The sequence below is a fragment of the Sus scrofa genome, chromosome 9 (assembly GCF_054392235.1).
Source record: "Sus scrofa isolate SSC_HxYL_T2T_F1_AM1 chromosome 9, Sscrofa_HxYL_maternal_Yorkshire_Landrace_v2.0, whole genome shotgun sequence".
Classification (NCBI taxonomy): domain Eukaryota; kingdom Metazoa; phylum Chordata; class Mammalia; order Artiodactyla; family Suidae; genus Sus; species Sus scrofa.
The window spans coordinates 132,858,225-132,884,887 of record NC_139391.1 but is presented as its reverse complement, the minus strand read 5'-3'; the positions used below and the strand labels follow the sequence as shown (position 1 = coordinate 132,884,887).

General features: G+C 37.1%; 1 protein-coding gene across 43 annotated transcripts in view; it reads right to left on the bottom strand.

The window, feature by feature from the left end:
- PLA2G4A (phospholipase A2 group IVA) overlaps positions 1-26,663 on the bottom strand; it is a 369,657-nt gene that overhangs the window by 40,915 nt on the left and 302,079 nt on the right. For all 43 annotated transcript variants that reach the window (XM_084977979.1, XM_084977978.1, XM_084977999.1 and 40 more), the window contains 3 exons: positions 20,025-20,161; positions 12,712-12,934; positions 11,821-11,935 (listed from right to left, as the gene is read on the bottom strand). In XM_084977979.1, the coding sequence (XP_084834105.1) occupies positions 11,821-11,935; positions 12,712-12,934; positions 20,025-20,161 (475 nt within the window). The remainder of the gene's footprint in view (positions 1-11,820; positions 11,936-12,711; positions 12,935-20,024; positions 20,162-26,663) is intronic.

Here is a 26,663-nt window from a genome sequence, read left to right as displayed (position 1 = left end):
GGAAAATACTACAGAGATGTGCACAAAGATGACTTCAACATAACCCTGATTATTCTCATTCATTAATTTAACATTCCTAAAAAAATTAACCAACTGCCCATTATGCATATGGCACTATATAGAAGTTGTAGCAAAAAAAGCGTAAAGATGAATAAGATGATGGAGTTCCCCTTATGGCTCAGTGGTAATGAACCCGATTAGTATCCATGAGGATGTGGGTTCAATCCCTGGTTAAGGATCTGGCGTTGTCGTGAGCTGCGGTGTAGATCTCAGACATAGCTCAAATCTGGCATTGCTGTGGCTGTGGTGTAAACCAGCAGCTGCGGCTCCGATGAGACCCCTAGCCTGGGAACTTCCCTATGCCTCCGGTGCCATCCTAAAAAGCAAAGAAAAAAAAAATTAAATTTCAATTTAAATAAAAGATGAATAAGATGATAACACAAAAGGATGCCTTGATTTTCACAAACTGAATACATTTTTGCACCTAAAAACCTCAGGCATCTTTTATAAAGCCAATCTTATTGCTAAAGAAGGGAAAACTTTAGATTCAATTTTTAAATTGCTGACTGGGCTGTTTAAAACCTGTGAAGGAGATGGGAGACATTAAACTTTCTGATAGTGCTAGCAGACTATGAAAATGGAAGAAAGTGGTTTCTAACATTTGCCTTTTCTTCATCATTCCTTAATTTTGCTTATTAAACATATTCTAACTCATAAGATTACAATGCAAAGTTACTGTGTTCTATGTCTTCAGAAACGTATGATAATGGGGCCAACAGAGTATACAAAGCCATGGCTTCAATCCCATTCTGCTACTAACTGACTGCAACTTTGGGGAGATTACTTGTGTTCTCTCTGCCTTAGTTCCTTAATGTGTAAAATGTGGTTCGTAGAATGGGGGTGAGGAACTAATGATTTAAAAACCTTCAAGAACTTAGAAGAGGGCATAGCACACATGAATCACTCAATAAATGGTAGCCACTACTACATTTCATGTATTCTTATGGCTATAACTAAGTTTAATAATAACCTGAATCTCAGTGTATCCAAAAAGAATTCTTGATTTTCAACTCCCACTTTCCATACTTGCCGCCCTCAGTCTTTCTCTTCTTGGTAACTGGTACTCCTTTTCATATATTCATAACCACTATTCATATGTTAGGATTACCCTTGATGGCTTTCTTTCTCTTATAGTTCACACCCCAAAACTCAAGTTCTGTAGGCTCTTTCAGTGGATGTGGTTAGAAACTGGCGACTTACCCGCTTACCCACCAGGACCTTCCTGGTGCAAGCTGCCATACTCTCTCCTGGACTTCCACAACAACCTCTTAAAGCATTTTCTCTGTCCCCCTACTATCATATTGATATCACATAAACAGAATGAATTTTTAAAAATATAAATCATAGCACACCACTGCCAGCTGAAAGCTTTCCGAGGGCTTCCATTACACTAAAAAGAAAAACATGGCTGAGAAGTCTTCGTCGTGGTCTGGCTCATGCTCACTGTCTGACCCAATAGCCTAACCAATCTCCAAGCGCGTTCTGCCTTATTTATTCCAGACACACACCTTCTTCATGTTTCTCCAAGAGGTCAAGCTCATTCCCCCCTCACAGTCCTCATGCTTGCTGTTCCCTTCTGTAATCATAGGTTTGCTCCTTCTTAATCTTTAGTTCAAAGTTTTTGTTGACCATCTGCTATGAGAACTACTACCAGTCATCCCTGCCTAACTCCAAATTCTTTGCCTTCCTTTATTTTTCAGTTTTTCCTTTTCTGAAATTAGTGCATGTCTATAGCTCCTTATTCAAAAATCCAATATCCAAATAACTCCAAAATCCACAAGTTTTTGCTATCCATTTGGCGGTTAAATCTAACCTAAACTCATGTAGTAGAAAAAACAAACAAACAAACAAACAAAACTGTCTTGAAATTCTGTGAGGCTTAATCTTTATACACTTAATGTGAATATCAATATATTCCATTGGAGAAATCACTCTATTTGAATATAAGAGCCCTAGTGGGGTATTATGTAATACATAGTACAAGTTTGGTTTTTTTGTTTTTTGTTTGTTTTTTTTTAATGACCGTACCCATGGTATATGGAAGTTCCCCAGGCCAGGGATTGAATTAGAGCTTCGGCTATGACCCATGCTGGATTCTTTAATCCACTGAGTTGGGCCAGGGATAGAACCTGCACCTCCACAATGACCTGAACTTCTGTAGTTGGACTTAACATACTGTGCACCACAGTAGGAAATATTAGTATAAGTATTTTTTTTTAACTTTAAATACTAAAATACTCTGAATTCTAAAACATCTGTCCTTAGGAGTTCTCATTGTGGCTCAGCAGAAACAAATCTGACTAGCATCCATGAGGATGTAGGTTCGATCCTTGGCCACGCTCAGTGGGTTAAGGATCTGGCATTACCATGAGCTGTGGTAGGTTGCAGATGCAGCTTGGATCCTGCATTGCTGTGGCTGTGATGCAGGCTGGCAGCTGTAGCTCTGATTCGACCCCTAGCCTGGGAACTTCCATATGCCACGGGTACAGCCCTAAAAAGAAGAAGGAAAAAAAAAAAATATATATATATATATATATGTCCTCAAAGTTTTGGAAAAGGAATTAATTGTGGATGTATATGTATTTATTATTTACTCAAAAGTAGCTCAGAACATTCTACTTTTGTGATACAAGTTATAAAAATCACAGTTGTGATGAGAACACATTATAGAATTCATTTTACATCAAAGCCAAATAGCACACATATCTTTCGTGAGAAGTGTGTTTTATAATGATTTACTTGGAGTTAGTAAGACATGACTAGCAATGAGTCAGAGGCCATTATGAAAATTTCTAGATCAGTGTGATCAATTTCTTACCTCTGAGTTTCACACCCCTCTCCAGGGTATCAACAATAACTTCCTTCCTACGTCTCGAGCAGTCTCTTTTTGATCAATGCTGTGGCTTGTGCACACAATAATTAGAGACATTCTCGAGAGGTTAAGATTTACTCTCTAACTGAAGAATTCACCATGGTCGTTGGACTATTATTCTTCTGCTGTTGACTTGTGGGTTTCAAACTTGAACCTCTCTTTAGAACCTCCATCTACTCATTTCCAACCCCCTATTGCACATTTATACTTCAATATGCTGTCACCATATCCCACTACACTTGCCTGGAAAGGAACTCATCATCTTTCCTCTCAATTTAGTTTACTTGTTTCTGGAAATCACACTATCACAGCAGAAGAAAAACAAATTAATTGAAACCCCTCTTATCCCCACTCACATCAAATACATCCACCACATATATCACTGGAAACATTTAAGCTATTCACATCCATCTTTTCCTCTCTTTCCATATCTGTACCTCCCTAGTTCCAGGACCTTATAAAAAAAAAATGGTAGTATCAATGCTTCCAGTTTCTTCCCTTGCCAATATACCCGTATGAATCACTAAAACACTTTCTTTTAAAAACACCGCTTAAATACTTTTATTGCCCTACCCAAAAACATTAAGTAGTTCCCATGATCATCATAACTGATCTGGAACTCAAATCTTTCTGTAACTTGGCACCAATAATTTTCCCAAATATGCCCCCCATTCTTCACCAGTTCATACACAAGTCCAAGACTAGTGTATTTTCACTGATCCCCAAAACATACCTTGGGCTTCCCTTCTGAGCATTTTCTCATACTGTTTCCCACAAAGATGACTTTATACCTCCACATGCTAGATCTTTCAAGTTCAACTTGAATCTGAGTTCCATAAGCATCATGAAGTTTTTCTTACAACTATAAAACTATACTAAATCTCTAATATCATATACTTTTTGTCAGTTTTATATTCTCCAATAGGTAGTAGTATTCTATGTATGACATTGATTTTTCATGTTTTATTTTTATCTTGTTAATGGGATTGTAACTCTTCTAGAGGAAGAGCACTATATTTTTATTCCTATAGTGTCTTAAAGAACTTAACATGATATTAAGTCTGTAATTTGTGCTCAGTAAACGCAATTTACTGACCAATGGAAATTTTAAAATGAAAGTTTGAAACCCTAACAGAAATGTAGTGAAGCAGAGGAGTCAAAAACATGTAGCCACTTAAACAACGACTGTTTATTGGTTTAAAATCTTCAAAAGGGGAAAATGTTTAAAACTTTTCTAAGAGGGAAGAAAAACATTCTCTGGTATTGTTGAAGTAAAGTTGATAAAACTTCTGTAAGCTAAGATAATTTGGATCTTTGATTTTTTTACATTATAATTCAAATAATATTTTCATTTTTTCCTGAATATCCATTTCACTCCAAGCAAATTTAAAGGCATAAAGTATAGACATGTTTCCATTCTTTTTTTCCCAACAGTAACAATACTCAAGCTCCTTGAATGCTCATAACATACTCCTTTGAATGTCTTATCTAGGTACAAGAGCCACATAAGTAATGTTTGATGGTTTTATCCAACTCTGTTGGAAGAAACAGCTTGAACCTCCTCATCATACAAGCTTAACAATGAAGGTTAATAGGCCTTCAATCATTTCTATAACAATATCGCAGCTAGGCAGTTGGGCCCAAATCAGCCTTTTCTCACCCTAGATGAACCCAAAATATTCACTTGCTGAAATATTATTTATTCCTTAATTATTTCAGTCAGATTTTCTCTTGAGAATGGCTGTTAACTAAAAGTTCAGAATAAAAAGAGGCAACAAAGAAAATGTCGTAATTGTAACAGTACCAATAAAACTATGATGTTTTTATGTCTCTTTATTATATCATATCTCATGCAATTGTCTTAATAGCTCTATAAGAGAAAACTGATGTTTATTAATATACTTCTTTTTAATAATAAGGAAAATAGGAATCAGAGAAATTAAATAGCCCTACTAAGACATTTCAGCTTAGAAGGAAGACAAGGCTTCCAAATGAGTTTAATCCTTGTTTAACCATATCATACTGCTTTTGGGGTAAAAGATGGCTTGTTAACTATGCACAGATTTGGCCAGCATGCTAGTGGTATTAACCAACCAATTTCCAAGCATTCTAAGACCTTCTAAGATGACAGGTATGGGAAAGCAAAAGAGCAGAACAAAAACAACAGAAAACAATTTATCATGGCTCTTAACTTTTCTTATATAACAGAATCTTAACTCTCGCCCTGAACTCTGTTACAGTCAAAGTGTGGTTCCCTGTTGCTGCTAAGTATGACAAGGCTGCCCTACACTCCTGCTGCCTTAACTCCTATCCAAGAGTTAAAGTTGCCTTTCATACACAAATTCCATTCATCTTTAAGAACCAACCTCTGACTTTTCTCATACAGCTTTCATAGAACACTGCAAATTGTGAAGATTTGCTGAAACTTGATATGGGCCTGTGCCTGTTATAAGTATTTATACACTTTACTTCATTTATTTAACAGAATACTATAAGGAGAATTTCATCTCATTTAACAGATGAGGAAGCTGAGTCTAAAAGACATTATGCACTAAAGGAAACAGTGCATAGTAACATTTTGTTCTTTCTGGTGGCTTAACTTCTTTTTTTTTTAATATTTTTTTTTATTTTCCCACTGTATAGCAAGGGGGTCAGGTTATCCTTACATGTATACATTACAATTACATTTTTTCCCCCACCCTTTCTTCTATTGCAACATGAGTATCTAGACAAAGTTCTCAATGCTATTCAGCAGGATCTCCTTGTAAATCTATTCTAAGTTGTGTCTGATAAGCCCAAGCTCCCGATCCCTCCCACTCCCTCCCCCTCCCATCAGGCAGCCACAAGTCTCTTCTCCAAGTCCATGATTCTCTTTTCTGAGGAGATGTTCATTTCTGCTGGATATTAGATTCCAGTTATAAGGGATATCATATGGTATTTGTCTTTGTCTTTCTGGCTCATTTCACTCAGGATGAGATTCTCTAGTTCCATCCATGTTGCTGCAAATGGCATGATGTCATTCTTTTTAATGGCTGAGTAGTATTCCATTGTGTATATATACCACCTCTTCCCAATCCAATCCTCTGTCAATGGACATTTGGGTTGTTTCCATGTCCTGGCTATTGTGAATAGGGCTGCAATGAACATGCGGGTGCACGTGTCTCTTTTAAGTAGAGTTTTGTCCGGATAGATGCCCAAGAGTGGGATTGTGGGGTCATATGAAAGTTCTATGTATAGATTTCTAAGGTATCTCCAAACTGTTCTCCATACTGGCTGCACAAGTTTACATTCCCACCAACAGTGCAGGAGGGTTCCCTTTTATCCACAGCCCCTCCAGCAATTGTTATTTGTGGACTTATTAATGATGGCCATTCTGACTGGTGTGAGGTGATATCTCATGGTAGTTTTGATTTGCATTTCTCTTATAATCAGCGATGTTGAGCATTTTTTCATGTGTTTATTGGCCATCTGTATATCTTCTTTGGAGAAATGTCTATTCAGGTCTTTTGCCCATTTTTCCATTGATTGATTGGTTTTTTTTGCTATTGGGTTGTATAAGTTGTTTATATATTCTAGAGATTAAGCCCTTGTCAGTTGCTTCATTTGAAACTGTTTTCTCCCATTCTGTAAGTTGTCTTTTTGTTTTCTTTTTGGTTTCCTTTGCTGTGCAAAAGCTTTTCAGTTTGATGAGGTCCCATGGGTTTATTTTTGCTCTACTTTCTATTGCTTTGGGAGACTGACCTGAGAAAATATTCATGATGTTGATGTCAGAGAGCATTTTGCCTATGTTCTCTTCTAGGAGTTTGATGGTGTCCTGTCGTATATTGAAGTCTTTCAGCCATTTGGAGTTTATTTTTGTGCATGGTGTGAGGGTGTGTTCTAGTTTCATTGCTTTGCATGCAGCTGTCCAGGTTTCCCAGCAATGCTTGCTGAATAGACTTTCTTTGTCCCATTTTACGTTCTTGCCTCCCTTGTCAAAGATTAATTGACCATAGGTGTCAGGGTTTATTTCCAGGTTCTCTATTCTGTTCCATTGGTCTGTCTGTCTGTTTTGATACCAGTACCACACTGTTTTGATGACTGTGGCTTTGTAGTATTTCTTGAAGTCTGGGAGAGTTATGCCCCCTGCTTGGTTTTTGTTTCTTAGGAATGCTTTGGCGATTCTGGGTCTTTTGTGGTTCCATATAAATGTTTGGATTGTTTGTTCTAGTTCTGTGAACAATGTCATGGTAATTTGATCGGGATTGCATTGAATCTGTAGATTGCTTTGGGTAGTATGGCCATTTTTACAATATTGATTTTCCCAATCCAGGAACATGGAATATCTTTCCATTTCTTTACATCTTCTTTGATTTCTTTGATTAAAGTTTTATACTTCTCGGCATATAGGTCCTTTACCTCCTTGGTCAGGTGTATTCCGAGGTATTTGATTTTGTGAGGTGCAATTTTAAAAGGTATCGTATTTTTGTATTCCTTTTCTAATATTAGCATGAAAGTTTCTAGGTCCATCCATGCTGCAAAAAATTCTGGTATGTCGTTTTTTTTAATGGCTGAGTAATAGTCCACTGTGTATATATACCACTTCTTGATCCACTCCTCTGTCGATGGACATTTAGGTTGTTTCCATGTCTTGGCTATTGTAAATAGTGCTGCAATGAACATTGGAGTACATGTGTCTTTGCGAGTCATGGCTTTCTCTGGGTAGATGTCCAGGAGTGGGATTGCTGGATCAAATGGTAGTTCTATGTTTAGTTTTCTGAGGAATCTCCATACTGCATTCCACAGTGGTTGCACCTATTTACAATCCCACCAACAGTGTACTAGGGTTCCTTTTTCTCCACACCCTCTGCAGCACTTACTGTTTGTAGACTTTTGGATGATGGCCATTCTGACTGGTGTAAGGTGGTACCTCAGAGTGGTTTTGATTTGCATCTCTCCAATAATGAGTGATGTTGAATATCTTTTCATGTGTTTCTTGGCCATCTGTATGTCTTCTTTGGAGAACTGTCTGTTTAGATCTTCTGCCCGTTTTTGGATGGGGTTGTTAGTTTTTTTGGTATGGAGTTTCAGAAGGTGTTTATAAATTTTGGAGATTAATCCCTTGTCAGTCGATTCACTTTCAAAGATTTTCTCCCATTCTGTGGGTTGTCTTTTTGTGTTGTTTAGGGTTTCCTTTGCTGTGCAGAAACTTTGAAGTTTGATTAGGTCCCATTTGTTTATTTGTGTTTTTGTTATCAATTCTCTGATAGGTGGATCTGAGATGTTGCTGTCATTTATGTCAGAGAGGGTTTGGCCTATGTTTTCCTCTAGGAGTTTGATAGTGTCTGGTCTTATATCTAGGTCTTTAATCCATTTGGAGTTGATTTTTGTGTATGGTGTTAGGACGTGTTCTAATTTCATTCTTTTCCATGTGGCTGTCCAGTTTTCCCAGCACCACTTATTGAACAAGCTGTCCTTTCTCCATTGTATATTCTTGCTTCCTTTGTCATAGATGAGTTGGCTGTAGGTGTGTGGGTCTAATACTGGGCTTTCTATCCTGTTCCACTGATCTATATTTCTGTCTTTGTGCCAGTACCGTGTGGTTTTGATGATTGTTGCTTTGTAGTATAGTCTGAAGTCCGGGAGCCTGATGTCTCCAGCTCCATTTTCCTTTTTCAGGATGTCTTTGGCTATTATGGGTCTTTTGTGCTTACAAACAAACTTTAAAATATTTTGTTTGAGTTCTGTGAAAAATGTCCTTGGTAATGTGATAGGGATTGCATTGAATCTGTAGATTGCCTTAGGTAGTATAGTTATTTTGATAATATTAACTCTTCCAATCCAAGAGCATGGTATATCTTTCCATCTATTTGTGTCATCTTTGATTTCCTTCATCAGTGTCTTATAGTTTTCAGAGTACAGGTCTTTTGTTTCTTTAGGTAGGTTACTCCTAGGTATTTTATTCTTTTGGATGCGATGGTAAACAGGATTGCTTCCCTAATTTCTTTTTCTGTTCTTTCATTGTTAGTATATAGAAATGCCATCAATTTCTGTGTATTGACTTTGTATCCTGCGACTTTGCCAAATTCGTGGATAAGCTCTAACAGTTTTCTGGTAGAGTCTTTAGGATTCTCTAAGTATGGTATCATGTCATCTGCAAATAGGGATAGCTTTACTTCTTCCTTTCCAATTTGGATTCCTTTTATTTCTTTTACTTCTCTGATTGCTGTGGCTAGGACTTCCCAAACTATGTTGAAGAGTAGTGGTGAGAGCGGACATCCTTGTCTTGTTCCTGATCTCAGTGGGAATTCTTTCAGCTTTTCACCATTGAGAATGATGTTTGCTGTGGGTTTGTCATATATGGCCTTCATCATGTTGAGGTAGGTTCCTGTTATGCCCACTTTCTGAAGGGTTTTTATCAGAAATGGGTGTTGGATTTTGTCAAAGGCTTTTTCTGTGTATATTGAGAGGATCATGTGGTTTTTATTCTTCAGTTTGTTAATGTGGTGTATCACACTGATGGATTTGTGGATATTGAAGAACCCTTGCATCCCTGGGATAAATCCCACTTGATTATGATGTAGATCAATCAGACAGAAAATCAATAAGGAAACACAGGCCCTGAATGAAGCATTAAACCAGATGGACTTAATAGATATTTATAGGACATTCCATCCAAAAGCAACAGAATACACATTCTTCACAAGTGCATATGGAACATTCTCTAAGATTGATCACATCCTGGGCTACAAATCCAACCTCAGTAACTTTAAGAAAATTGAAATCATATCAAGCATCTTTTCTGACCACAATGCTATACAACTGGAAATCAACAACAAGAAAAAAAACTGCAAAAAACACAAACAAGTGGAGACTAAACAACATGCTACTAAACAACCAATGGATCACTGAAGAAATCAAAGAGGAAATTAAAAAATACCTGGCAGCAAATGACAATGAAGATACGACACTCTAAAACCTACGGGATGCACCAAAAGCCGTTCTAAGAAGAAAGTTTATAGCAATACAAGCCCACCTCAGGAAACAAGAAAAAGCTCAAATAAACAAGCTAACTTTACATCTAAAGTAGCTCAAGAGAGAAGAACAGACAAGACTTAAAGTTAGTAGAAGGAAAGAAATCATAAAGATCAGAGCAGAAATCAATGAAATAGAAACAAAGAAAACCATAGAAAAGATCAATGAAACGAAAAGCTGGTTCTTTGAAAAGATCAACAAAATTGATAAACCCCTAGCCAAACTTATCAAGCAAAAAAGAGAGAGGACGCAAATCAATAAAATTAGAAAGGAAAAAGGAGAAGTAACAACGGACATCACAGAAATACAAAGGATCATAAGAGATTACTATATGCAACTATATGCCAATAAAATGGAAAACCTAGAAGAAATGGACAAATTCTTAGAAAAGTACAATCTTCCAAGACTAAACCAAGATGAAATAGGAAAGATGAATGGACCCATCACAAGAACTGAAATTGAAACTGTGATTAAAAAACTTCCAACAAACAAAAGTCCAGGACCAGATGGCTTCACAGGCGAATTCTATCAAACATTTAGAGAAGAGCTAACACCTTTGCTTCTGAAACTATTTCAAAATATTGCAGAGGAAGGGATACTCCCAAACTCATTCTATGAGGCCACCATCACCCTGGTACCAAAACCAGACAAAGATTCCACAAAAAAAGAAAACTACAGGCCAATTTCACTGATGAACATCGATGCAAAAATCCTCAACAAAATACTAGCAAACCGCATCCAACAATAAATTAAGAAGCCAATATTTTTATATATAAAAAAAGTTCTGTGGCTCAGTGGGTTAAGGATCTGGCATTGTTACTGCAGCAGCTTGGGTCCCTGATTTCTCAGCTCCACTATTTATTTTCTATGTGGCAATGTGCAAATCACTGAATCTTTCTGAGGTTTTAGTTTTTTTCTTCTGTTAAGCACAGCTAAAAATACCTTCCTCCCTCCCTGGGTTGTGGTAAATATTGAATAAGATAATAAATATGATAAGTGCTTGCTGAACCATAAGCACGAAAAACATTTTAGTCAAGATAATGGATAAACACTTGTTAAATGAATGAGTTCCAGGTGCGGTGCTTTTTATAAACGATTCAAAATTCTTGCCTGAGAGCAGTCAAAGAAAATGTGAGACTTGGTAGAACTGCAAAGGATTCTAGATTTACATCTATTAATTATATGCCATTCACAAGGATTTTTTTTAAGTGCATGGTTTCACTGAGATACTTTTCCTAAAAATACAATGAATCCTGCCAGCCACAGTCAGAAGTGCTACCACACTGCAGACTAGGACTTGTAGTGGTCCCCAACAGTATGACGCCACATATTTTAGAGCACCCACCAAGAAGCAGAGCTACAGAAGAAACAACTGTTTACATCTGAGATTTAACAAAATGAGGTATTTTGTTCACCTGCTGCCATGGGTATAGACTAGTACCTTTAAGGTGCTGAATTATAAAAATTAGAAAAGTGTTTTGAGTGATAAACATATATCATGTTACCCGATTTAATGAACAGATAAGCAGCAAGCAAAAAGATATTTAATGCCTAAAAGTGCTAGGCATACTATTTTGTTAAAAAAAACTTTGAGAAATGGGTAATTAAAACCGAATACTTATTGTGATTTCCTTTTTATATCTTTCTTTCCACTAATTTGAATGAAGATATAGTAATAATTGGTTTCACAGACTATTCTCTACAACCAGAAAGTCATCTGCTTAATATATTCTTTTACTCTCAAGTGTTTTCATATTACAAAAAAATATATTAAAATAAGCAACTAAAACTGCTTATGATCTTCCACTAAAGAAAATCACTAGGAACCACAGTTCAAGGTTCCAGCAAATATTCTGCAAGAGGAAATTCCATACCTGCAAACATCAGCTCTGAAACATCGGGTTTGACATGGAGACAGGTGAAAAGAGGCAAAGGGCATTGTCCAGCATTGACTTTTTCCTTCAGACTACTCAAGGTAGTGTTCATTCTCTGTCCACAGAAGAAAGAAAAGGCATACATATATTACATATACAAACAGATACAGATTTAAAAAAAAAACTATGTAAAATAGTATTTCCAACAGAGACACTTAAAAATTTTATAGTAAAAGACTTGTTTCTTCTCAAAAATGTCTGAATCTTGAAAACAACAAAAAGCAAGCTCTATGGAAGTAATTACCTTCATTCTAAAACCAGTCATAACTTTAGGGACTATGCTGACATTTGAACTGGAGAATAACTTGGCAAGCTATGGAGCCCAGATGGAATTTAGCCCCCAGATGCCCTGGCACAGACTCTTTCTGCCCCGCTTTATCTTCAGATAAAATGTCACGCTGTGGGCAAGTGTCAAGTGGGTTTCTTCCACGTGATTCACTCCTTTTTCTGACTCTCTCCAGACAACCTCCATTCTTCCTCTGCCTTTTAAAGGTTACTTGCACTCACCTCTTTATCTAAAAAGATTGTTATTTGGGCAGAGTGGGCAGGTAATGGTTAAAATGAGTATTTTTATTTCAAAGAAAAGGAATTAAAAAGTACTTCCCCACCCATTAAAACGAACACATAGTTGGAATAAATTAGTTAGTGTGAACGTAGAATGAAAGGTGGGAGAGTCAACATCTGGCAGGGAGTATGTACTCAGGACATTTAGATAGGATAAGCTGAGTCAACTGACTTTTACAAAATGTAGCATATTTTGTCTCATTCAGAACATTATGAGAGTCATGGCCTTCTTGTACCAGAAGGATTGTAGACTAAGCCAGAGCTTACATTATGAATTAGTGTTTCTCCTATTAACATCCCAAAGATATCAGTAAAGGTGACAGGTTGTCCAGAGCTCTTCTTCTTCCATAAAGACTCAACGTATCTTTTAATTTTCTGTGGTGTGAGAAGTAAAAGAGGGTTGTGGCTGACATTGTTCATTAGCTCTTTGTTAATCTCCTCTGGCCCTTTCTCTGGAAAATCAGGGTGGGAATATAAGGTTGACATGTACCTGTAAAGAAAACGAAATCTAATCAGTAAAGGTAAAGGGTATCACATAGTAAGTAGTCTCCAAAGAAAGCAGGCTGTCATCAGAAAAAGAAAGAATGGTAGACAAGTTGATTCAATTTTCTCATTGAAGACATTCACTCATTAGGGAAAGAATCCACCAATTAGAAAATAGCTGGCCTACGATGGAAGTGAAGTAAAGAACAGGACTCAGAGGAAACACTGGACTTTCACGGCACAGGCCAGAGGAGAGGATGCCCTACTGGGCCTCTGCACTGTCTAGTCTCCAGAATTGGGTATCCCTATCAGGCAGTCACTGATGTCTGTCAGACAGAGACTGATGACACAACATGTTGGAGCCATGTAAATAAATTGAGATGTCTGGATATAATACTAGCCAAGCAATCTAATAATTTGGCTTTTCATGATGATTAGCTACACATAGGAAATGTGCTGTCCAAACTACTGTGAATGCCTACTTCTCTTGAAAAATGCGTTTTGTTTTTGTTTTTTTTTTTCAACTGTCCCTTGGCCAATTAGACAAAATCCCAAGTCTTGTCAACTTTAGGTCTCAGAATTTCTGAGCCTGCAGTTCTATTGGTGAAATCCTGGAGACAGTAGGTCTATAAGGTAAACACTTTCTTGAGCAGATTCTTGGCCATTTGGTCACTTTTGATGATGCTGGAAATCACCATTTGTCTTGGTATTTGATATCTGGACAATAAACATTAAGCTAAAATCCTCCTGGGAACCAGTATCTGTAATATTGTAGCTCTCATACTAAACATTGTTAGTTTACTTATCTGCCTCCCTTAATTAGTTATGATCATCTGCATGAAAAACATATTTTTTAATCTCAATGACCAGCAAATGCCTAGTATATATGACAAGCACAGTGTTTTGAACTGTTGAACTGAGAGTGCAAAGTAATGAAACATTCTACTACTTTATCCAACCAAAGAGAATGCAGCACATATTTAAATTTTCTGCTTCCTTGACATTTGAATCAAAACACCACCGAAGTAATTTATCTTCCCTTTATGGAAGGGAGAAAACTACCTCTTATTGAATCTAGTACGTTCTGGGCCTGTGCTGGATAATTGCTCATAAGCTATTGTCCTGAAGACTTGAGATAGCTTTCACTTCTTCTATTTGAAAGATAAGGAGAGGATTTAAATAATGATGAATTTAAATAACATGTTAACCATTCCCCAATTAATAAAAGAACTCAAATTTAAAACGTACCCTCTCCCTTGATAGGCTTAATTAAAAAAAAAAAAAACTTTAAGATTTCAGTTCTTACAAACTAGAATTTCTTGTTGGATTCAGGGGTCTTTAGAGAAATTAGAATTTCTTGTCAGATTCAGAGTTCTTTAGAGGCAAACTGAGAATAATGAAAACTTAACAAATGGTGAGTGATGACAGACCTAAAATGGAACACATGCTCTACAAAAAAAAAAAAAAAAATCTTAAAATATCTTCGTTATACAAACTGGATTCTTAACATTTCTCACATCCTGTGATAAAGATAAATCAAATAGACTCCAGCCTGGTATAATCAAGCCTGGCACAATGACCAAATGTCTATTGAAAATATAGCTGAGATTCTAGGGAAATACAGAGTCCATCCATTCCTATAGTCATTCTACCACATGATTCATCTAGATGAACAACAATCTAATTCTGGATCTCAGCATACTTTTCAATAAATGCACACACTGGTATAATGGTTTACATTTAAGGATAGAATAAAAATGGAAAAAAGGGGCTACCTCATTCTTTCTGTATGAATGTATTTCAGGCTAAGTGAAAAGTTTTAAAAGCTAAATCATGCCAGAGAGCAAGGAATTCTCAGTTCTTTTCCTGCCTCCAAGTCACACAGTCAGAGTTTTAAAATTTCAGTGCCTGGGCCCTCAGGACTTGCCTAATCAGAATCTTGAGGAGCAAACAATTAGAATTTCTGTGCTTAAAAAAGGGCCAGAGGAGTTCCCCAGTGGCCTAGTGTTTAAGGATCTGGCATTGTCACTACAGTGGTTTGGGTCACTGCTATAGCATAGGTTTAGTTCCAGGCCTCAGAACTTCGTAATACCATGGACATGGCCAAAAAATAGATAAACAGATAAATAAATAAAAACATATATACATACATAAATAAAATTATATTTTTTAAAAAGTACCATAAGTGATTCTCTTATGCAACAAAGGTTTGGAATGACTTGACAAGGCCCTTGCCATTGTGAAGCAAATGTTCTGAAATCTTAATGAAACTCCTAGATTAATTTTTCTCCAAAAATGTAGTTACTTATGCAAATCTTCATTTAGTCATTAAACATGTGATAAGTGAGAAAGAGGCATTTGTGTACAAAAGGAGCATAGGCCTCCTCTCAAACAACATATTTGCTATAACACAATCTTGAACTTTTAACCTATCACTTCTGAGGGGCCAACTTCTATTAAAATTGTTTCAGGAGTTCCCGTCATGGCGCAGTGGTTAATGAATCTGACTAGGAACCATGAGGTTGCGGGTTCAATCCCTGCCCCTGCTCAGTGGGTTAACGATCCAGCATTGCCGTGAGCTGTGGTGTAGGTTGCAGACGCAGCTCGGATCCCGAGTTGCTGTGGCTCTGGCGTAGGCTGGCGGCTACAGCTCCGATTGGACCCCTAGCCTGGGAACCTCCATATGCCACGGGAGCGGCCCAAGAAATGGCAAAAAGACAAAAAAAAAAAAAAAAGTTTCAGTTTTCAATGTTCCATGAATTCTTCAGACTGTTAAAAAGAAAGTTTTCATTCCTGAATTGCATTTGGCGGTGTAATAAATGGGGTTCCATTGTCTATAGACGCAGAGCTGTTTCCATTTCTCTTTAGACAGTCATGTCATCCAAGCACAGCAGTCAGTATCCAGCAGCCCTAAGATCTTGCAAATGAGCTGCTGTGCTAAGGAAGAGCCGTGCTCACTGAGTGAGAGAACACAGCATTAATGCCACTAGTTCGCACATCCCAATGCTCCCGGTTGGCTAAAATTTGTATTTAATGAATAACAACTATCATCCAAAAATGATTTCAGAAATAATTACCATGAAGATAGGAGCACTTACAAGCGAAGCTTTTGTCCTACATAAAATTCTCCTTTGTGATCACAGAAATCTTTATGGGAGGTCTTAGCCTTCTCCAGATATTTCCGTATTACCTAATTTGCAGCAGCTAATGGTCATGTAGCAGCAGAATAGAAAAACTTACACAACACAAAAGCGTAATTTGTTTTTCCAAGCCTTTCCGAATTCCTTCCTTTGAACTTTCTACCTTCTCACCCATACTTTTCAAGAGAAAAGTGTTCATATGAATCATCCTGACCGCCTTTTCTTCTGTCTCAGGAAGTGTCTCTTTTCTTCACAGTTAACAGCTTCGCATATGCTTTTTACCTTGTCCTATCCTGTCTCTGCTTGCATCTTTTTCTATCCATGATCCATCTATTTCTTTACCTTTCATCTATCCCTCTACACCTCAGACTTCTACGAAAATGCTCAAGTCTCTTATATTTTGAAAACAAATCCAAACCAAAGTATTTCCTGGGTCCTAAATTCCCTTTCTTAATAATGGGTAGTTCCTACCAGGTTCAAGTTCTCACCTTTCTTCTTTTCATCTTCTATTCGTTTCTTATTTGTAAGTTCATGATCAAAAGTACCCTTCATCTGCTTCATCAAGTAATTTTTGCTAAAACCATGAAAGATCTCCAATCAGAGCTCTAAGTGAAGCGTCACATAGATTTTTCATTCTATTACCCACTGCATTGTGAACAGTCTCCACCCTGAACTCTGCAACTCATTTTTCCTTGATTTTCCTCTCTGAGGGCTACTTTGCATTGTCCATAAGCATTTCTTTCTTTCTTTCTTTCTTTCTTTCTTTCTTTCTTTCTTTCTTTCTTTCTTTCTTTCTTTCTTTCTTTCTCTTTCTTTCTTTCTCTTTCCTTCCTTCCTTCCTTCCTTCCTTCTTTCTTTTTCTTTCTTTTTCTTCCTTCCTTCATTCCTTCCTTTCTTTCTTTCCTCTAGTTTTTTATATGCTTTGGAGTTCTACAAACTAAATTATCGATAGCAATAACTGAAGTCATAGAAATTGCTAAATTACCAAGGGAGGATTGTAGATATAATAGGACAAAAGAGAGGTCCTGGAAGTCAGCTCATTTTAAAGGACAAAAGTAGTAGAAGCAGTAAAGACAACAATGAGGAGAGAGCAACCAGATGATGGGAAAAAAGGCACAGTAGGAAAGGTCTGAAAGAGGGAGAATTCAATGTATAAAATGTCTTCACTCCCAAACTTGGCCTCTCTGACTCTCCCCAAAAGTCAAGGAGAATAAATACTTCAAAAGACATTATTATATTTGGAAATTATGTGATCTCTGGGTGAAAAATGATTGTAAGAATTTTAGGAATACATAGCCTTCAAAGAAACAGCATTAAAAAAGAAGGCTAATCTTTGAAGAAATTAGACATTAAAGGATAGAACAGAAATTTATGCATATACACATAGGTGTCCTGCAATGTTTAAATGATTGGTCTATAACATTTAAAATTCTCTTAATTCCATTGTGCAGGACTGTTTTCAGAACACTGATAGGGAATTTTAGATGTTGGCCCAAATTTATAACTAAATGACTGCAGCTCTAATTAAGCCCAGATATACACTATTATACCTCCAAGAGAGCACTCAAGGACTGATCTTTCTTTATTAGATGAGTTTAAGAAAGCAAGATTCATTGCTTCCTGGTGGCTCAGTGGCTTAAGGATCTGGTGTTGTCACTGCTGTGGCTTGGGTCACTGCTATGGCTCAGGTTTGATCCCTAGCCCAGGAACTTCTGCCTCCCCTGGGCACTGTCAGAAAGAAAGAAAGGAAAGAAAGAAAGAAAGAAAGGAAGGAAGGAAGGAAGGAAGGAAGGAAGGAAGGAAGGAAGGAAAGAAAGAAAGAAAGAAAGAAAGAAAGAAAGAAAGAAAGAAAGAAAGAAAGAAAGAAAGAAAGAGAGAGAGAGAAAGAAAGAGAGAAAGAGAGAAAGAGAGAAAGAAAGAAAGAAAGAAAGAAAGAGAGAGAAAGAAAGAGAGAGAGAAAGAAAGAAAGAAAGAAAGAGAGAGAGAGAAAGAGAGAAAGAAAGAAAGAAAGAGAAAGAAAGAAGAAAGGAAGGAAGAAGGAAGGAAGGAGGAAGAAAGAAAGAAAAAGAAAGAAGAAACGAAGGAAGAAGGAAGGAAGGAAGGAAGGCAGGCAGGCAAGCTTCTTATAATGTATTAGTCAGTCAGTGATGGACCACAGGGATTTGAAAATAGTGAATACAGATAAAGAAAACCACCTGAAGAGTAGTTTAAAAAAAAATGCTTGAGTTGGTGAATTAATCTAAGGGTCCAAGTTTTCCATCACATTCATATTACTCATAAAACAGGCAGGTGCCTGCTCTTTCCTTCAAGGGAAAGAGTAATGATGGACTACACCCTTCTTGCAAAAAGATAAATCATTTCTGAGGGTACATACAAAGAAGGTGGCAACCGTGGCTCTAAGTTTTGGTTTTTTAGCTAAAGAATCCGGTTCAAAATATTTAAGAAACTACAGATACTTTAAATGTGAATCTCTAAGCAGAATATATACCTGTCTAAGAGAAGGTTGTGGTTTATTTGAAAGAGTCTAGAACAAGGGATCAAAATCCTGAATCTGTTGTTGGCCCTGCTAGTGCTCTTGGACAAATCACCTGCTTTCTGAGTCACATTTTCTTTACTAAAAAAAACAAAGAAACTCATAGCTATCTCACAGGATGAGAAGATGCAGAAATTTTAAAATATAGGCACATATATATTATATAAATTATAATTATACTAGATATACATTAGATAAGTTTCACCATGGCTGAGAGACTAAAAGGCTTATAAGCCAAAATCAGATAATTTTTAATAAGGTGATACTTTTATTTGAGACAACTAAGCAAGGATTAATATCTGATTTTCAATGTGCTTATGTGAGGCAAGCAAACCCAAAAAGTACACAGTATATCTTCTTTGAAAATGTTTTATAAATATATTTTTGAAAAGGCAAATCTATAGTATACAAATATTATGCATACAGATGTTTTAACCCTCTATCCAAATTTAGCTAAGCTTAAATACACTTAAAGGATTAATTTTATAACTAGGTAGAAATCAGGGAAATTTATTGTATTTCTTCGTTCAAAAGTTGTTCTCCTCCTTCTGTATACTAAGGTATCTTGCATTTCATTCTATTTGCCCTAAAGAAGAAAATGAATACCTAGTGAATCATGTAGACTTAGACATGATTGCTGCAAGATTACAAATCAGTAAATTATAGGAAGATTAAATTAATTATGGGTGGAGTATGTTATTCCACTTCTGAGATATTTATATAGAATTATTTCAATTAATCTATTTTTTATTTTATGTTTAACTACATTTTAAGTCACAAATGGGCTTAAGGGAGCAAACGTGTGCTCAAACGACGCATCATTAGGTATGAATATGCCTTAATTTTTTTTTTAATTGCTGCATCAAGCTAGGATATTTCCATAATTTGAAGTTACTGTCAATTTTCTAAATCTTCTTTTCTAAGTTTCAGGTAGATAAATGCTACCTGAAACTTAGATGGTAAAACTAAGATTCAAAATGTATACTAACCATGTGGGATGGACTTAGAGATTATCATACTAAGTGAACAAAGTCAGAGAAAGAGAAAGAAATATCCTGTGATATTGCTTACATGTGGAATCTAAAACAAAAATGATACAAATGAACTTGTATACAAAACAGAAACAGACCCACAGATATAGAAAACAAACTTATGGGGGGGGGAGGATAAATTAGGAGTTTGTGATTAACATATGTACACTACTATATATAAACTAGATAACCAATAAGGACCTACTGTATAGTACAGAGAACTATACTCAATATTTTGCAATAGCCTATATGGGAAAAGAATCTGAAAAAGAATAGATATACATACAGATGTATAACTGAATCACTTTGCTATACACATCAACACATTGTAAGTCAACTATATGTCATTAAAAAAATAAAAATAAATAAAAATAAAACAAAATGCATACTAACCATGTGGATCCAGAAAGACCAGCAATGTAGGTAGCACAATCTAAAATTCCTGATTCATACAGTGCTTTCATCACACCAGAGAATCCCACCATGGCTCGGAACCCCCCACCTGAGCCCAGGATGGCCACGACGGGCACCTGGAATGAAGAAACAGGTATCATTTGCAAAGTCATTTTCATTTCCATTTCCTACATTTGGTAAAAAAAAAAAAAGAATTGTTATTTCATTCACATCTTGATAACATCTAATTCTTAAAAAGGAGAAAACAATGTTTCCTATATGAAAATCAAGAATTAATGTCTATTAGAATGCAAACATTATTAAAAATGGCCCAGTAACACTATTTGATAACAAAAGCAATAGCAACCACAATCCTTTCTGCTTTACCCTTGGCTGTGTGGGGCTTACTTTCGGATGCAGTTTTAAAATTTTGGTCCTCTCAAAATTCCTGTAAAATGAGCAAAAAAGTATTTGCTCATTTTCCAGATGGAAGTTCTGAAAGGATGCCATTACTTGCATAAGATCTACTAGCAGATAATCTGTAGTTGATTAAGAACCTTGCTTTCTTGGTCCAGAATTCTTAGTGGTGCTTTACGCTGACTGATTTCAAAACATATGCTACTATGTAATCCATAAAAAAAGAACTTAATCAACTTAAAGACCTATGAAATATCTTTATCCTTTAATTCATTCAATAAATCTGTTAAGTGGTGTCAATGTTTCAGGCATCACAGATGGACCTGGGGAACAGAGTTTATTTAAGTGAAGCAGAAATGAGTAATAATTATGATAGCGAGAATAATAAGGATAGATGACATTGGTTGAGTTCTTCTTATCTGGTATGAACTGTTTTTAGTCTTTTACAGAAATCGTCTCTTTTAATCTTCGCAAAATCCTAACGAGGTTTCCATTTTTCAGGTGACGAAACCAAGACCCTTAGAACCAGGACCTTGAAAACCTGTTCAGGGTCATGTAACCAGTAAGTAGCAGAGTTGGGTCAGGAGTCACACCCCAGGCTCCTGTATCCAGGTTCAAGCTGGATGGTACGGGATGGCAAAGTCAAATGGTATAGGATGGCAGCGCATGAGGTCCAGAAGGAGTTGTCAACTCCAATCTGAGGAATTTGAGTGGTAGAGAAAACTTCACAGACAAAGAAGAAGCCTGAGCTTGGTATTAAAGATGCAGTTTCTTAACAGGGAAGGATGGGGCAGGGAAGTAGGCTATTCTGGACATGGGAACAGAATGAGCCAATGAAGAGTTTTCACGTAAAATAGCAAAGCATAGGATGTGTGTCACATGACTTAAACACAAGAGTGCTTCTCTGGAGAGAGAGACATTGTCATTTTCTTTGTGGTCCTGAACCATTATTGCCTAAGAAAGCTGGTTGTTTCTCTACATCCTAGGACAGCAGTCCTCATAGAGCTCAGAGTTTTGGGTTGTCCACAAGGTCAAAACCATTTTCATAATAACAGGAAGATGTCATCTTCATTTTTTCATTCTCATTCTCTCAGGAGTATACAATGGCGTTTTCTGAAGACTACATGAGGCGTGACATACTAGTTGTACGAATTTGCAAGTAGATAAGAGAACCCACCCGCATTGCGTCCTGAGTACTTGCATCTGACTCTTGGGTGTCCACCCACCAATATAATAAATACACATTCATGAAATCATTTCACAACCAAAAGGACAAAAAGGCTACAGAACTCTTACATATAGAAAGGGAAGTCTGCAAAAGTTAGGTCTTGTTGGAGGTAACAGTGAATGGCAGGACCCTTGGAGCCCTTTTCCTAATCCAGGGCTCTTTTCTAGTACTGAGTGGCCATCAGATTAGATGCAAATGGAAGCCCTCATCCAGGAAAATAGTGTCTACCAATTGAGTGCAATAGCGACCTTTAAATGGCTTTGAACCTGTGTATATTTAGATGAACAGAATGCTCTCAAATATAGATTTTTAAATTGTAAAGAAAGCAAAATATACAAGTTCTTAAAAACGTCTATGGAAAGAACGGAAAGCTAAGAAAGGAAACTAAAGTGGGTTATAAAGTAGATGAATGAAGACAAGTTTATGGGAAAATAATAATAATAATAACCATTTACTGTTGCTATGTGCCAAGCCCTGGGCCTAAGGTCAGGACAAGATAGACAAAAATACAAAAGGATATTTGATTTTGAGACAAAAAGACTAGTCTTTTTATTATAGTAGGAATATACTAGGGAGCTGGGAAAAATAAGATTATGAAGGGCTTTAAGGGAAGAAAAAAGTCAGGGTTGATATGGTAGAAGGAGGAAGACTGTTTATATTTAAAATTATTTAGAGGAGAGTTCCTGTCATGGCACAGCAGAAATAAATCCAACTAGGAACCATGAGCTTGCAGGTTTGATCCCTGGCCTCGCTCAGTGGGTCAAGGATCCAGCATTGCTATGAGCTGTGGTCACAGATGCAGCTCGGATCCTGCGTTGCTGTGGCTGGGGCATAGGCTGGCAGCTATAGCTCCAATTTGACCCCTAGCCTGGGAACTTCCATATGCCACTGGTGCAGTCCTTAAAAAAAAAATTAATTAATAAATAAAGTCAAATTATTTAAAGATATTTTAGCCTGTTGATGTAGCTACTTTCAATGCTGTGTTATTGAAATTAACATTAAACCTGATACAAAACAAGTAGTTCAGAATAGAAAAATTCTTAGTAAGAGATTATACTGTTTCATTTCAACATATAACATATAACCTGCACTACTGTTCAGAGATAGATTTCATAAGAGAAGTTGGAAAGTGAACCTAAGACCTCTTTAATCCTGAGAAAACAATTCCCCAGATGGCCTTCTTTACATGCCCGAAACATATTTATGGATGACTGTTATATGTTAGGAATTTTCTGGAAATAATCACTTATTAAACTGGGATTGATGTGTTATGTAACTCTTTGTTTTCATTATTGCTTTACAGGAACTTTGAGAGAGGGTTTTCAGGTAAGAGAGTTAAGTCAGAAATTTGGGTTATTATCAGATGAAAGAAAATGTCAGATTATTTGTACATGAAGACCCAATGATGAAATAATTGATTGACTGTGCAGATTATAATGAACACCTTTATTTATGCACATGAATTAATCTGTTTTTATGCATTACATAATTTTCACAACTCTATGACATCTATATTATTAGCATTTTAAAGATAAAGGAATTGAAACACAAAGCGTAGAATTTTTCCACTGTCACAAAGCTAGAAAGTGGTGTCCTGTGGACTCAAAGCTGGGTCTGTCCAACTTCAGTATTTTTAGTTAACTATGCCCCACTCTGTCTCTGAAAGCTTCCCTACAACCAGGGGGATCTAGGCACAGACAATCTTCTCTATACTCAGTTCACTTATATGTAACAATTGGGGGTAGAATTAATGAACTTGAAGCTTTTTGTTACTGATAATATTCTAGATTCTATAACGCATATAGAATATGAATTATTAAACTATAAAATTATAAATTTGTACTAACTATAAAAAAGAAATGGACATTAGACTTAGCGAAGAAAATTTGTTTCATTTAATCTTCCCTTGCCTCAGAAGGAGACCATTATTATTTTCATTTCTCAGGTGAGTGCGTTATTATTCGGAGCATAATACCTTGTCCACATACAGAGAGCTGCTAAGTAGTTGATGGCTGATAATCTAGATGTAAGCTGAGATGTCACTGACACATAATTCGTGCCCTTTCCTTTTCCCCATTATTCAGGAAGAAAGGAGTAATTTTCATTGAGAAAAGTCATTTGATACTCAGCTAAATTACATTTCATTTTTGTGTATCATTTCAGATGACGGCACAATTTTATGCAATAAATAAAGATTATCTTTGGATGCCTTAATAGTGGTCATCATTCTGAAATAACTTTCAAAGACTAGCTGGAAACTTATAAGGTGCAGCTGTTAGTCCTGGCTCTAAATCTAAAAGAATCCAACAAATAAAGGTTACTGAGAGTTTTAGGTTATATTTAGACTTAATTTTACCAGAATTTGTAGATAAGTGATATCAATGAATATTTCTCATATTTCTCTCATATGAAGACAGGAAATGAATTTTATTTACCAAAAATCCTGTGTTTGATTAAATTATCTTCCTACATGGGCTGGCAGATATTATTAATTTCCTCCCTTGCAAAAGAAAATTCTAAAGTGCTCAAGGATTTTTTTTAATGTTTTCATAGATTTTAAAGTTCTGACAATTATGTAAAGACTTTTACCTTCTTGGTTCCTGAATTAAGGTTCTCCAGAGAAACAGAGCCAATAGGTAGATAGGTTTTCTCTCTCTCTCTCTGGAATTGGCTCACACAATTATAAAGAATGACAAGTCCAAATCTGCAGTATGGGACAGCAGGTTCCAAACTCTAGAGAGTTGATAATATAGTTCTAATCCAAACACCAGCAGGCAGAGTCCCAGGAGAACTGATGGCTCAGATGAAATTCAAGGGTTATCTGATGGAGAATTCTTTCTAGCTTGGTGAGCTTGGTCTTTTTGTTCTATTTAGGTCTTTCGGCTGATTAAATGGGTCCCACCCACAGTCTAGATGACAACCTGCTTGCTCAGATTTCACTGACTTAAATGTTAATCTAATCAAAAACATCCATCACAAGTCCAGTCCCTCTCTTCAACCATACTTAATCTCCAAATAAAGAAAATAACAAGGCCATACCCCTGGCTAGTATGATACAGATATCCTGTGTGTATCTGGAAAACACTTTCCATGGAAAAGGATGCAAAGTACTTAAATAATGCTTATTCTTCTCCTTGATACCTCCTAACTTAAATATGAATCTGCTTTTGTATTTCTGTGCGTACCTGCGCGCACACACACAAACATATTCATCGTAAACCAAGGAAGAGGTAATTGGCAAATACAATCTCATTTCTGTAACTGCTCATCTGGTCATAGCTGGTATTTATAACTACTTTCTTTCACTATCCATGCTACATTCCCTTTGTCTCAACAAGCACCTCAGCTAGAGGGTGACTCAACCTTCACCCCTAAAGGGTCTATGTCATTACTGGATTGGGTTCTTATAGTTTTCCAGTGACTTAACTTACAGGGCATGGAAATACTAAGAGATAACCATAGAGGACCTCTTGTATTCCAGACATACGCTTCCCTGCTTCCATCAGCCTCCCTTTAATAGCCAGGATCAATTTCCCCAGCCAGAATAGTAGTTCCCTTCTTAGTCTGTTGATTCAGAGGCATGAGGAGCCTCAAAAGGCCAGGCAGCAGTTTTAAATTATAGTTCAATGGAACCATTGTTCCACCGGTAGAAGCATTCTTTCCTTTAGAACTAAGACTTCTAAGCCAGAAGAGTGTAAGGTCACACAGACAGGAAATAAATATTTTGCTAGTTGGTCACTAGGGGTAATAGTATGTGGTGCCACTCCCACTTTCACTCTTGGACCCAGGAATCTTGAGGAGAAATAGCATTAATATGGGACATTGATTCAGAGCATTTATGGCTTCCTAGATAACCATGCTCCAGACCTGAAAGGTACTGCCACTGAGCTGGCACTATAACTGAGTCTTCAAAAGGCTATTCTACCATCCTACCAAGTACTTACTCCATGATGGTGGAGAACATGGTAAGGCTGGTAAATTCCATGACATGGTCCATTGCTATACTTCATTTGCTGTAAGGTAAGTTCCTTGATCAGAAGCAATGCTGTGTGGAGTGTTGGGACACTGAATAGGGCAGTTGATAAGTCTACATGTGGTGGTTTTGGCAGAAAACTTGAGTGCGGGGAAGGAAAATCTATATCCAGGATAAGTATTTATTCAGGTAAAAACAAAACTCTGCCCTTTCCCTTATGGAGTCAGTCCAGTATAATCTGTCACCAGGAGGTAGCTGACATGACCCATGGGAATGACACCATACTGGGGACTCAGTGTTGGTCTCTGCTGTTGGCAGATTGAGTCGCAGCAGCTGCCGTAGCCAGCTCAGCCTTGGGGAATGGAAGTCCATGTTGCAGAGTCCAGACATACGCTCCATCCATGCCACAATGGCCACTTTTTTCATGGCCCTGCTGGGCAATTCCAGGGGTGGCTGGTGAAAGAAACTTACTGGTATCCACAGAACAGGTCATCCTATCCACTTGTTTATGAAAGTCTTTCTCAGCTGAGGCCACCCTTTGGTGGGCACTGACCTAGGACACAATTATCTTGCACATTTTTCATCCATTCAGAAAGCTCTTTCACATACCTCTTCCTCAGCCTTTACCTTCTTTGTCACCAATTTTCTAACTGTGTTCCTTCAAAGTCCCTAACTATACAGCCAAAACATTGGCCTCAGGACACGTTTGGGTATATAACGGCATATCTGGCCATTACCCACCCCCCAAGCAAAATGAAAAGCAGGTGCACTCCTGGAACTCTGCCCCCAAAGCTGTCCTTCAAGGATGTCCCAGAAAGGGGCGCGTGTCCTGCAGCTGTCCTCTTTCGGGTGGCACCTAAATATTGTGCAGAATCAGCTGTAATGAGGCCCACTGTCAACTGATCACAGGGATCTCCCCAGGGGCTTTGAGTGCAGGATGGAAAACAGAAGGTAGTATAATGGGAGTGGGCATTTGGGCCACTTCTTCATAAAACTTATATTCACAGAACTTACACTGTAT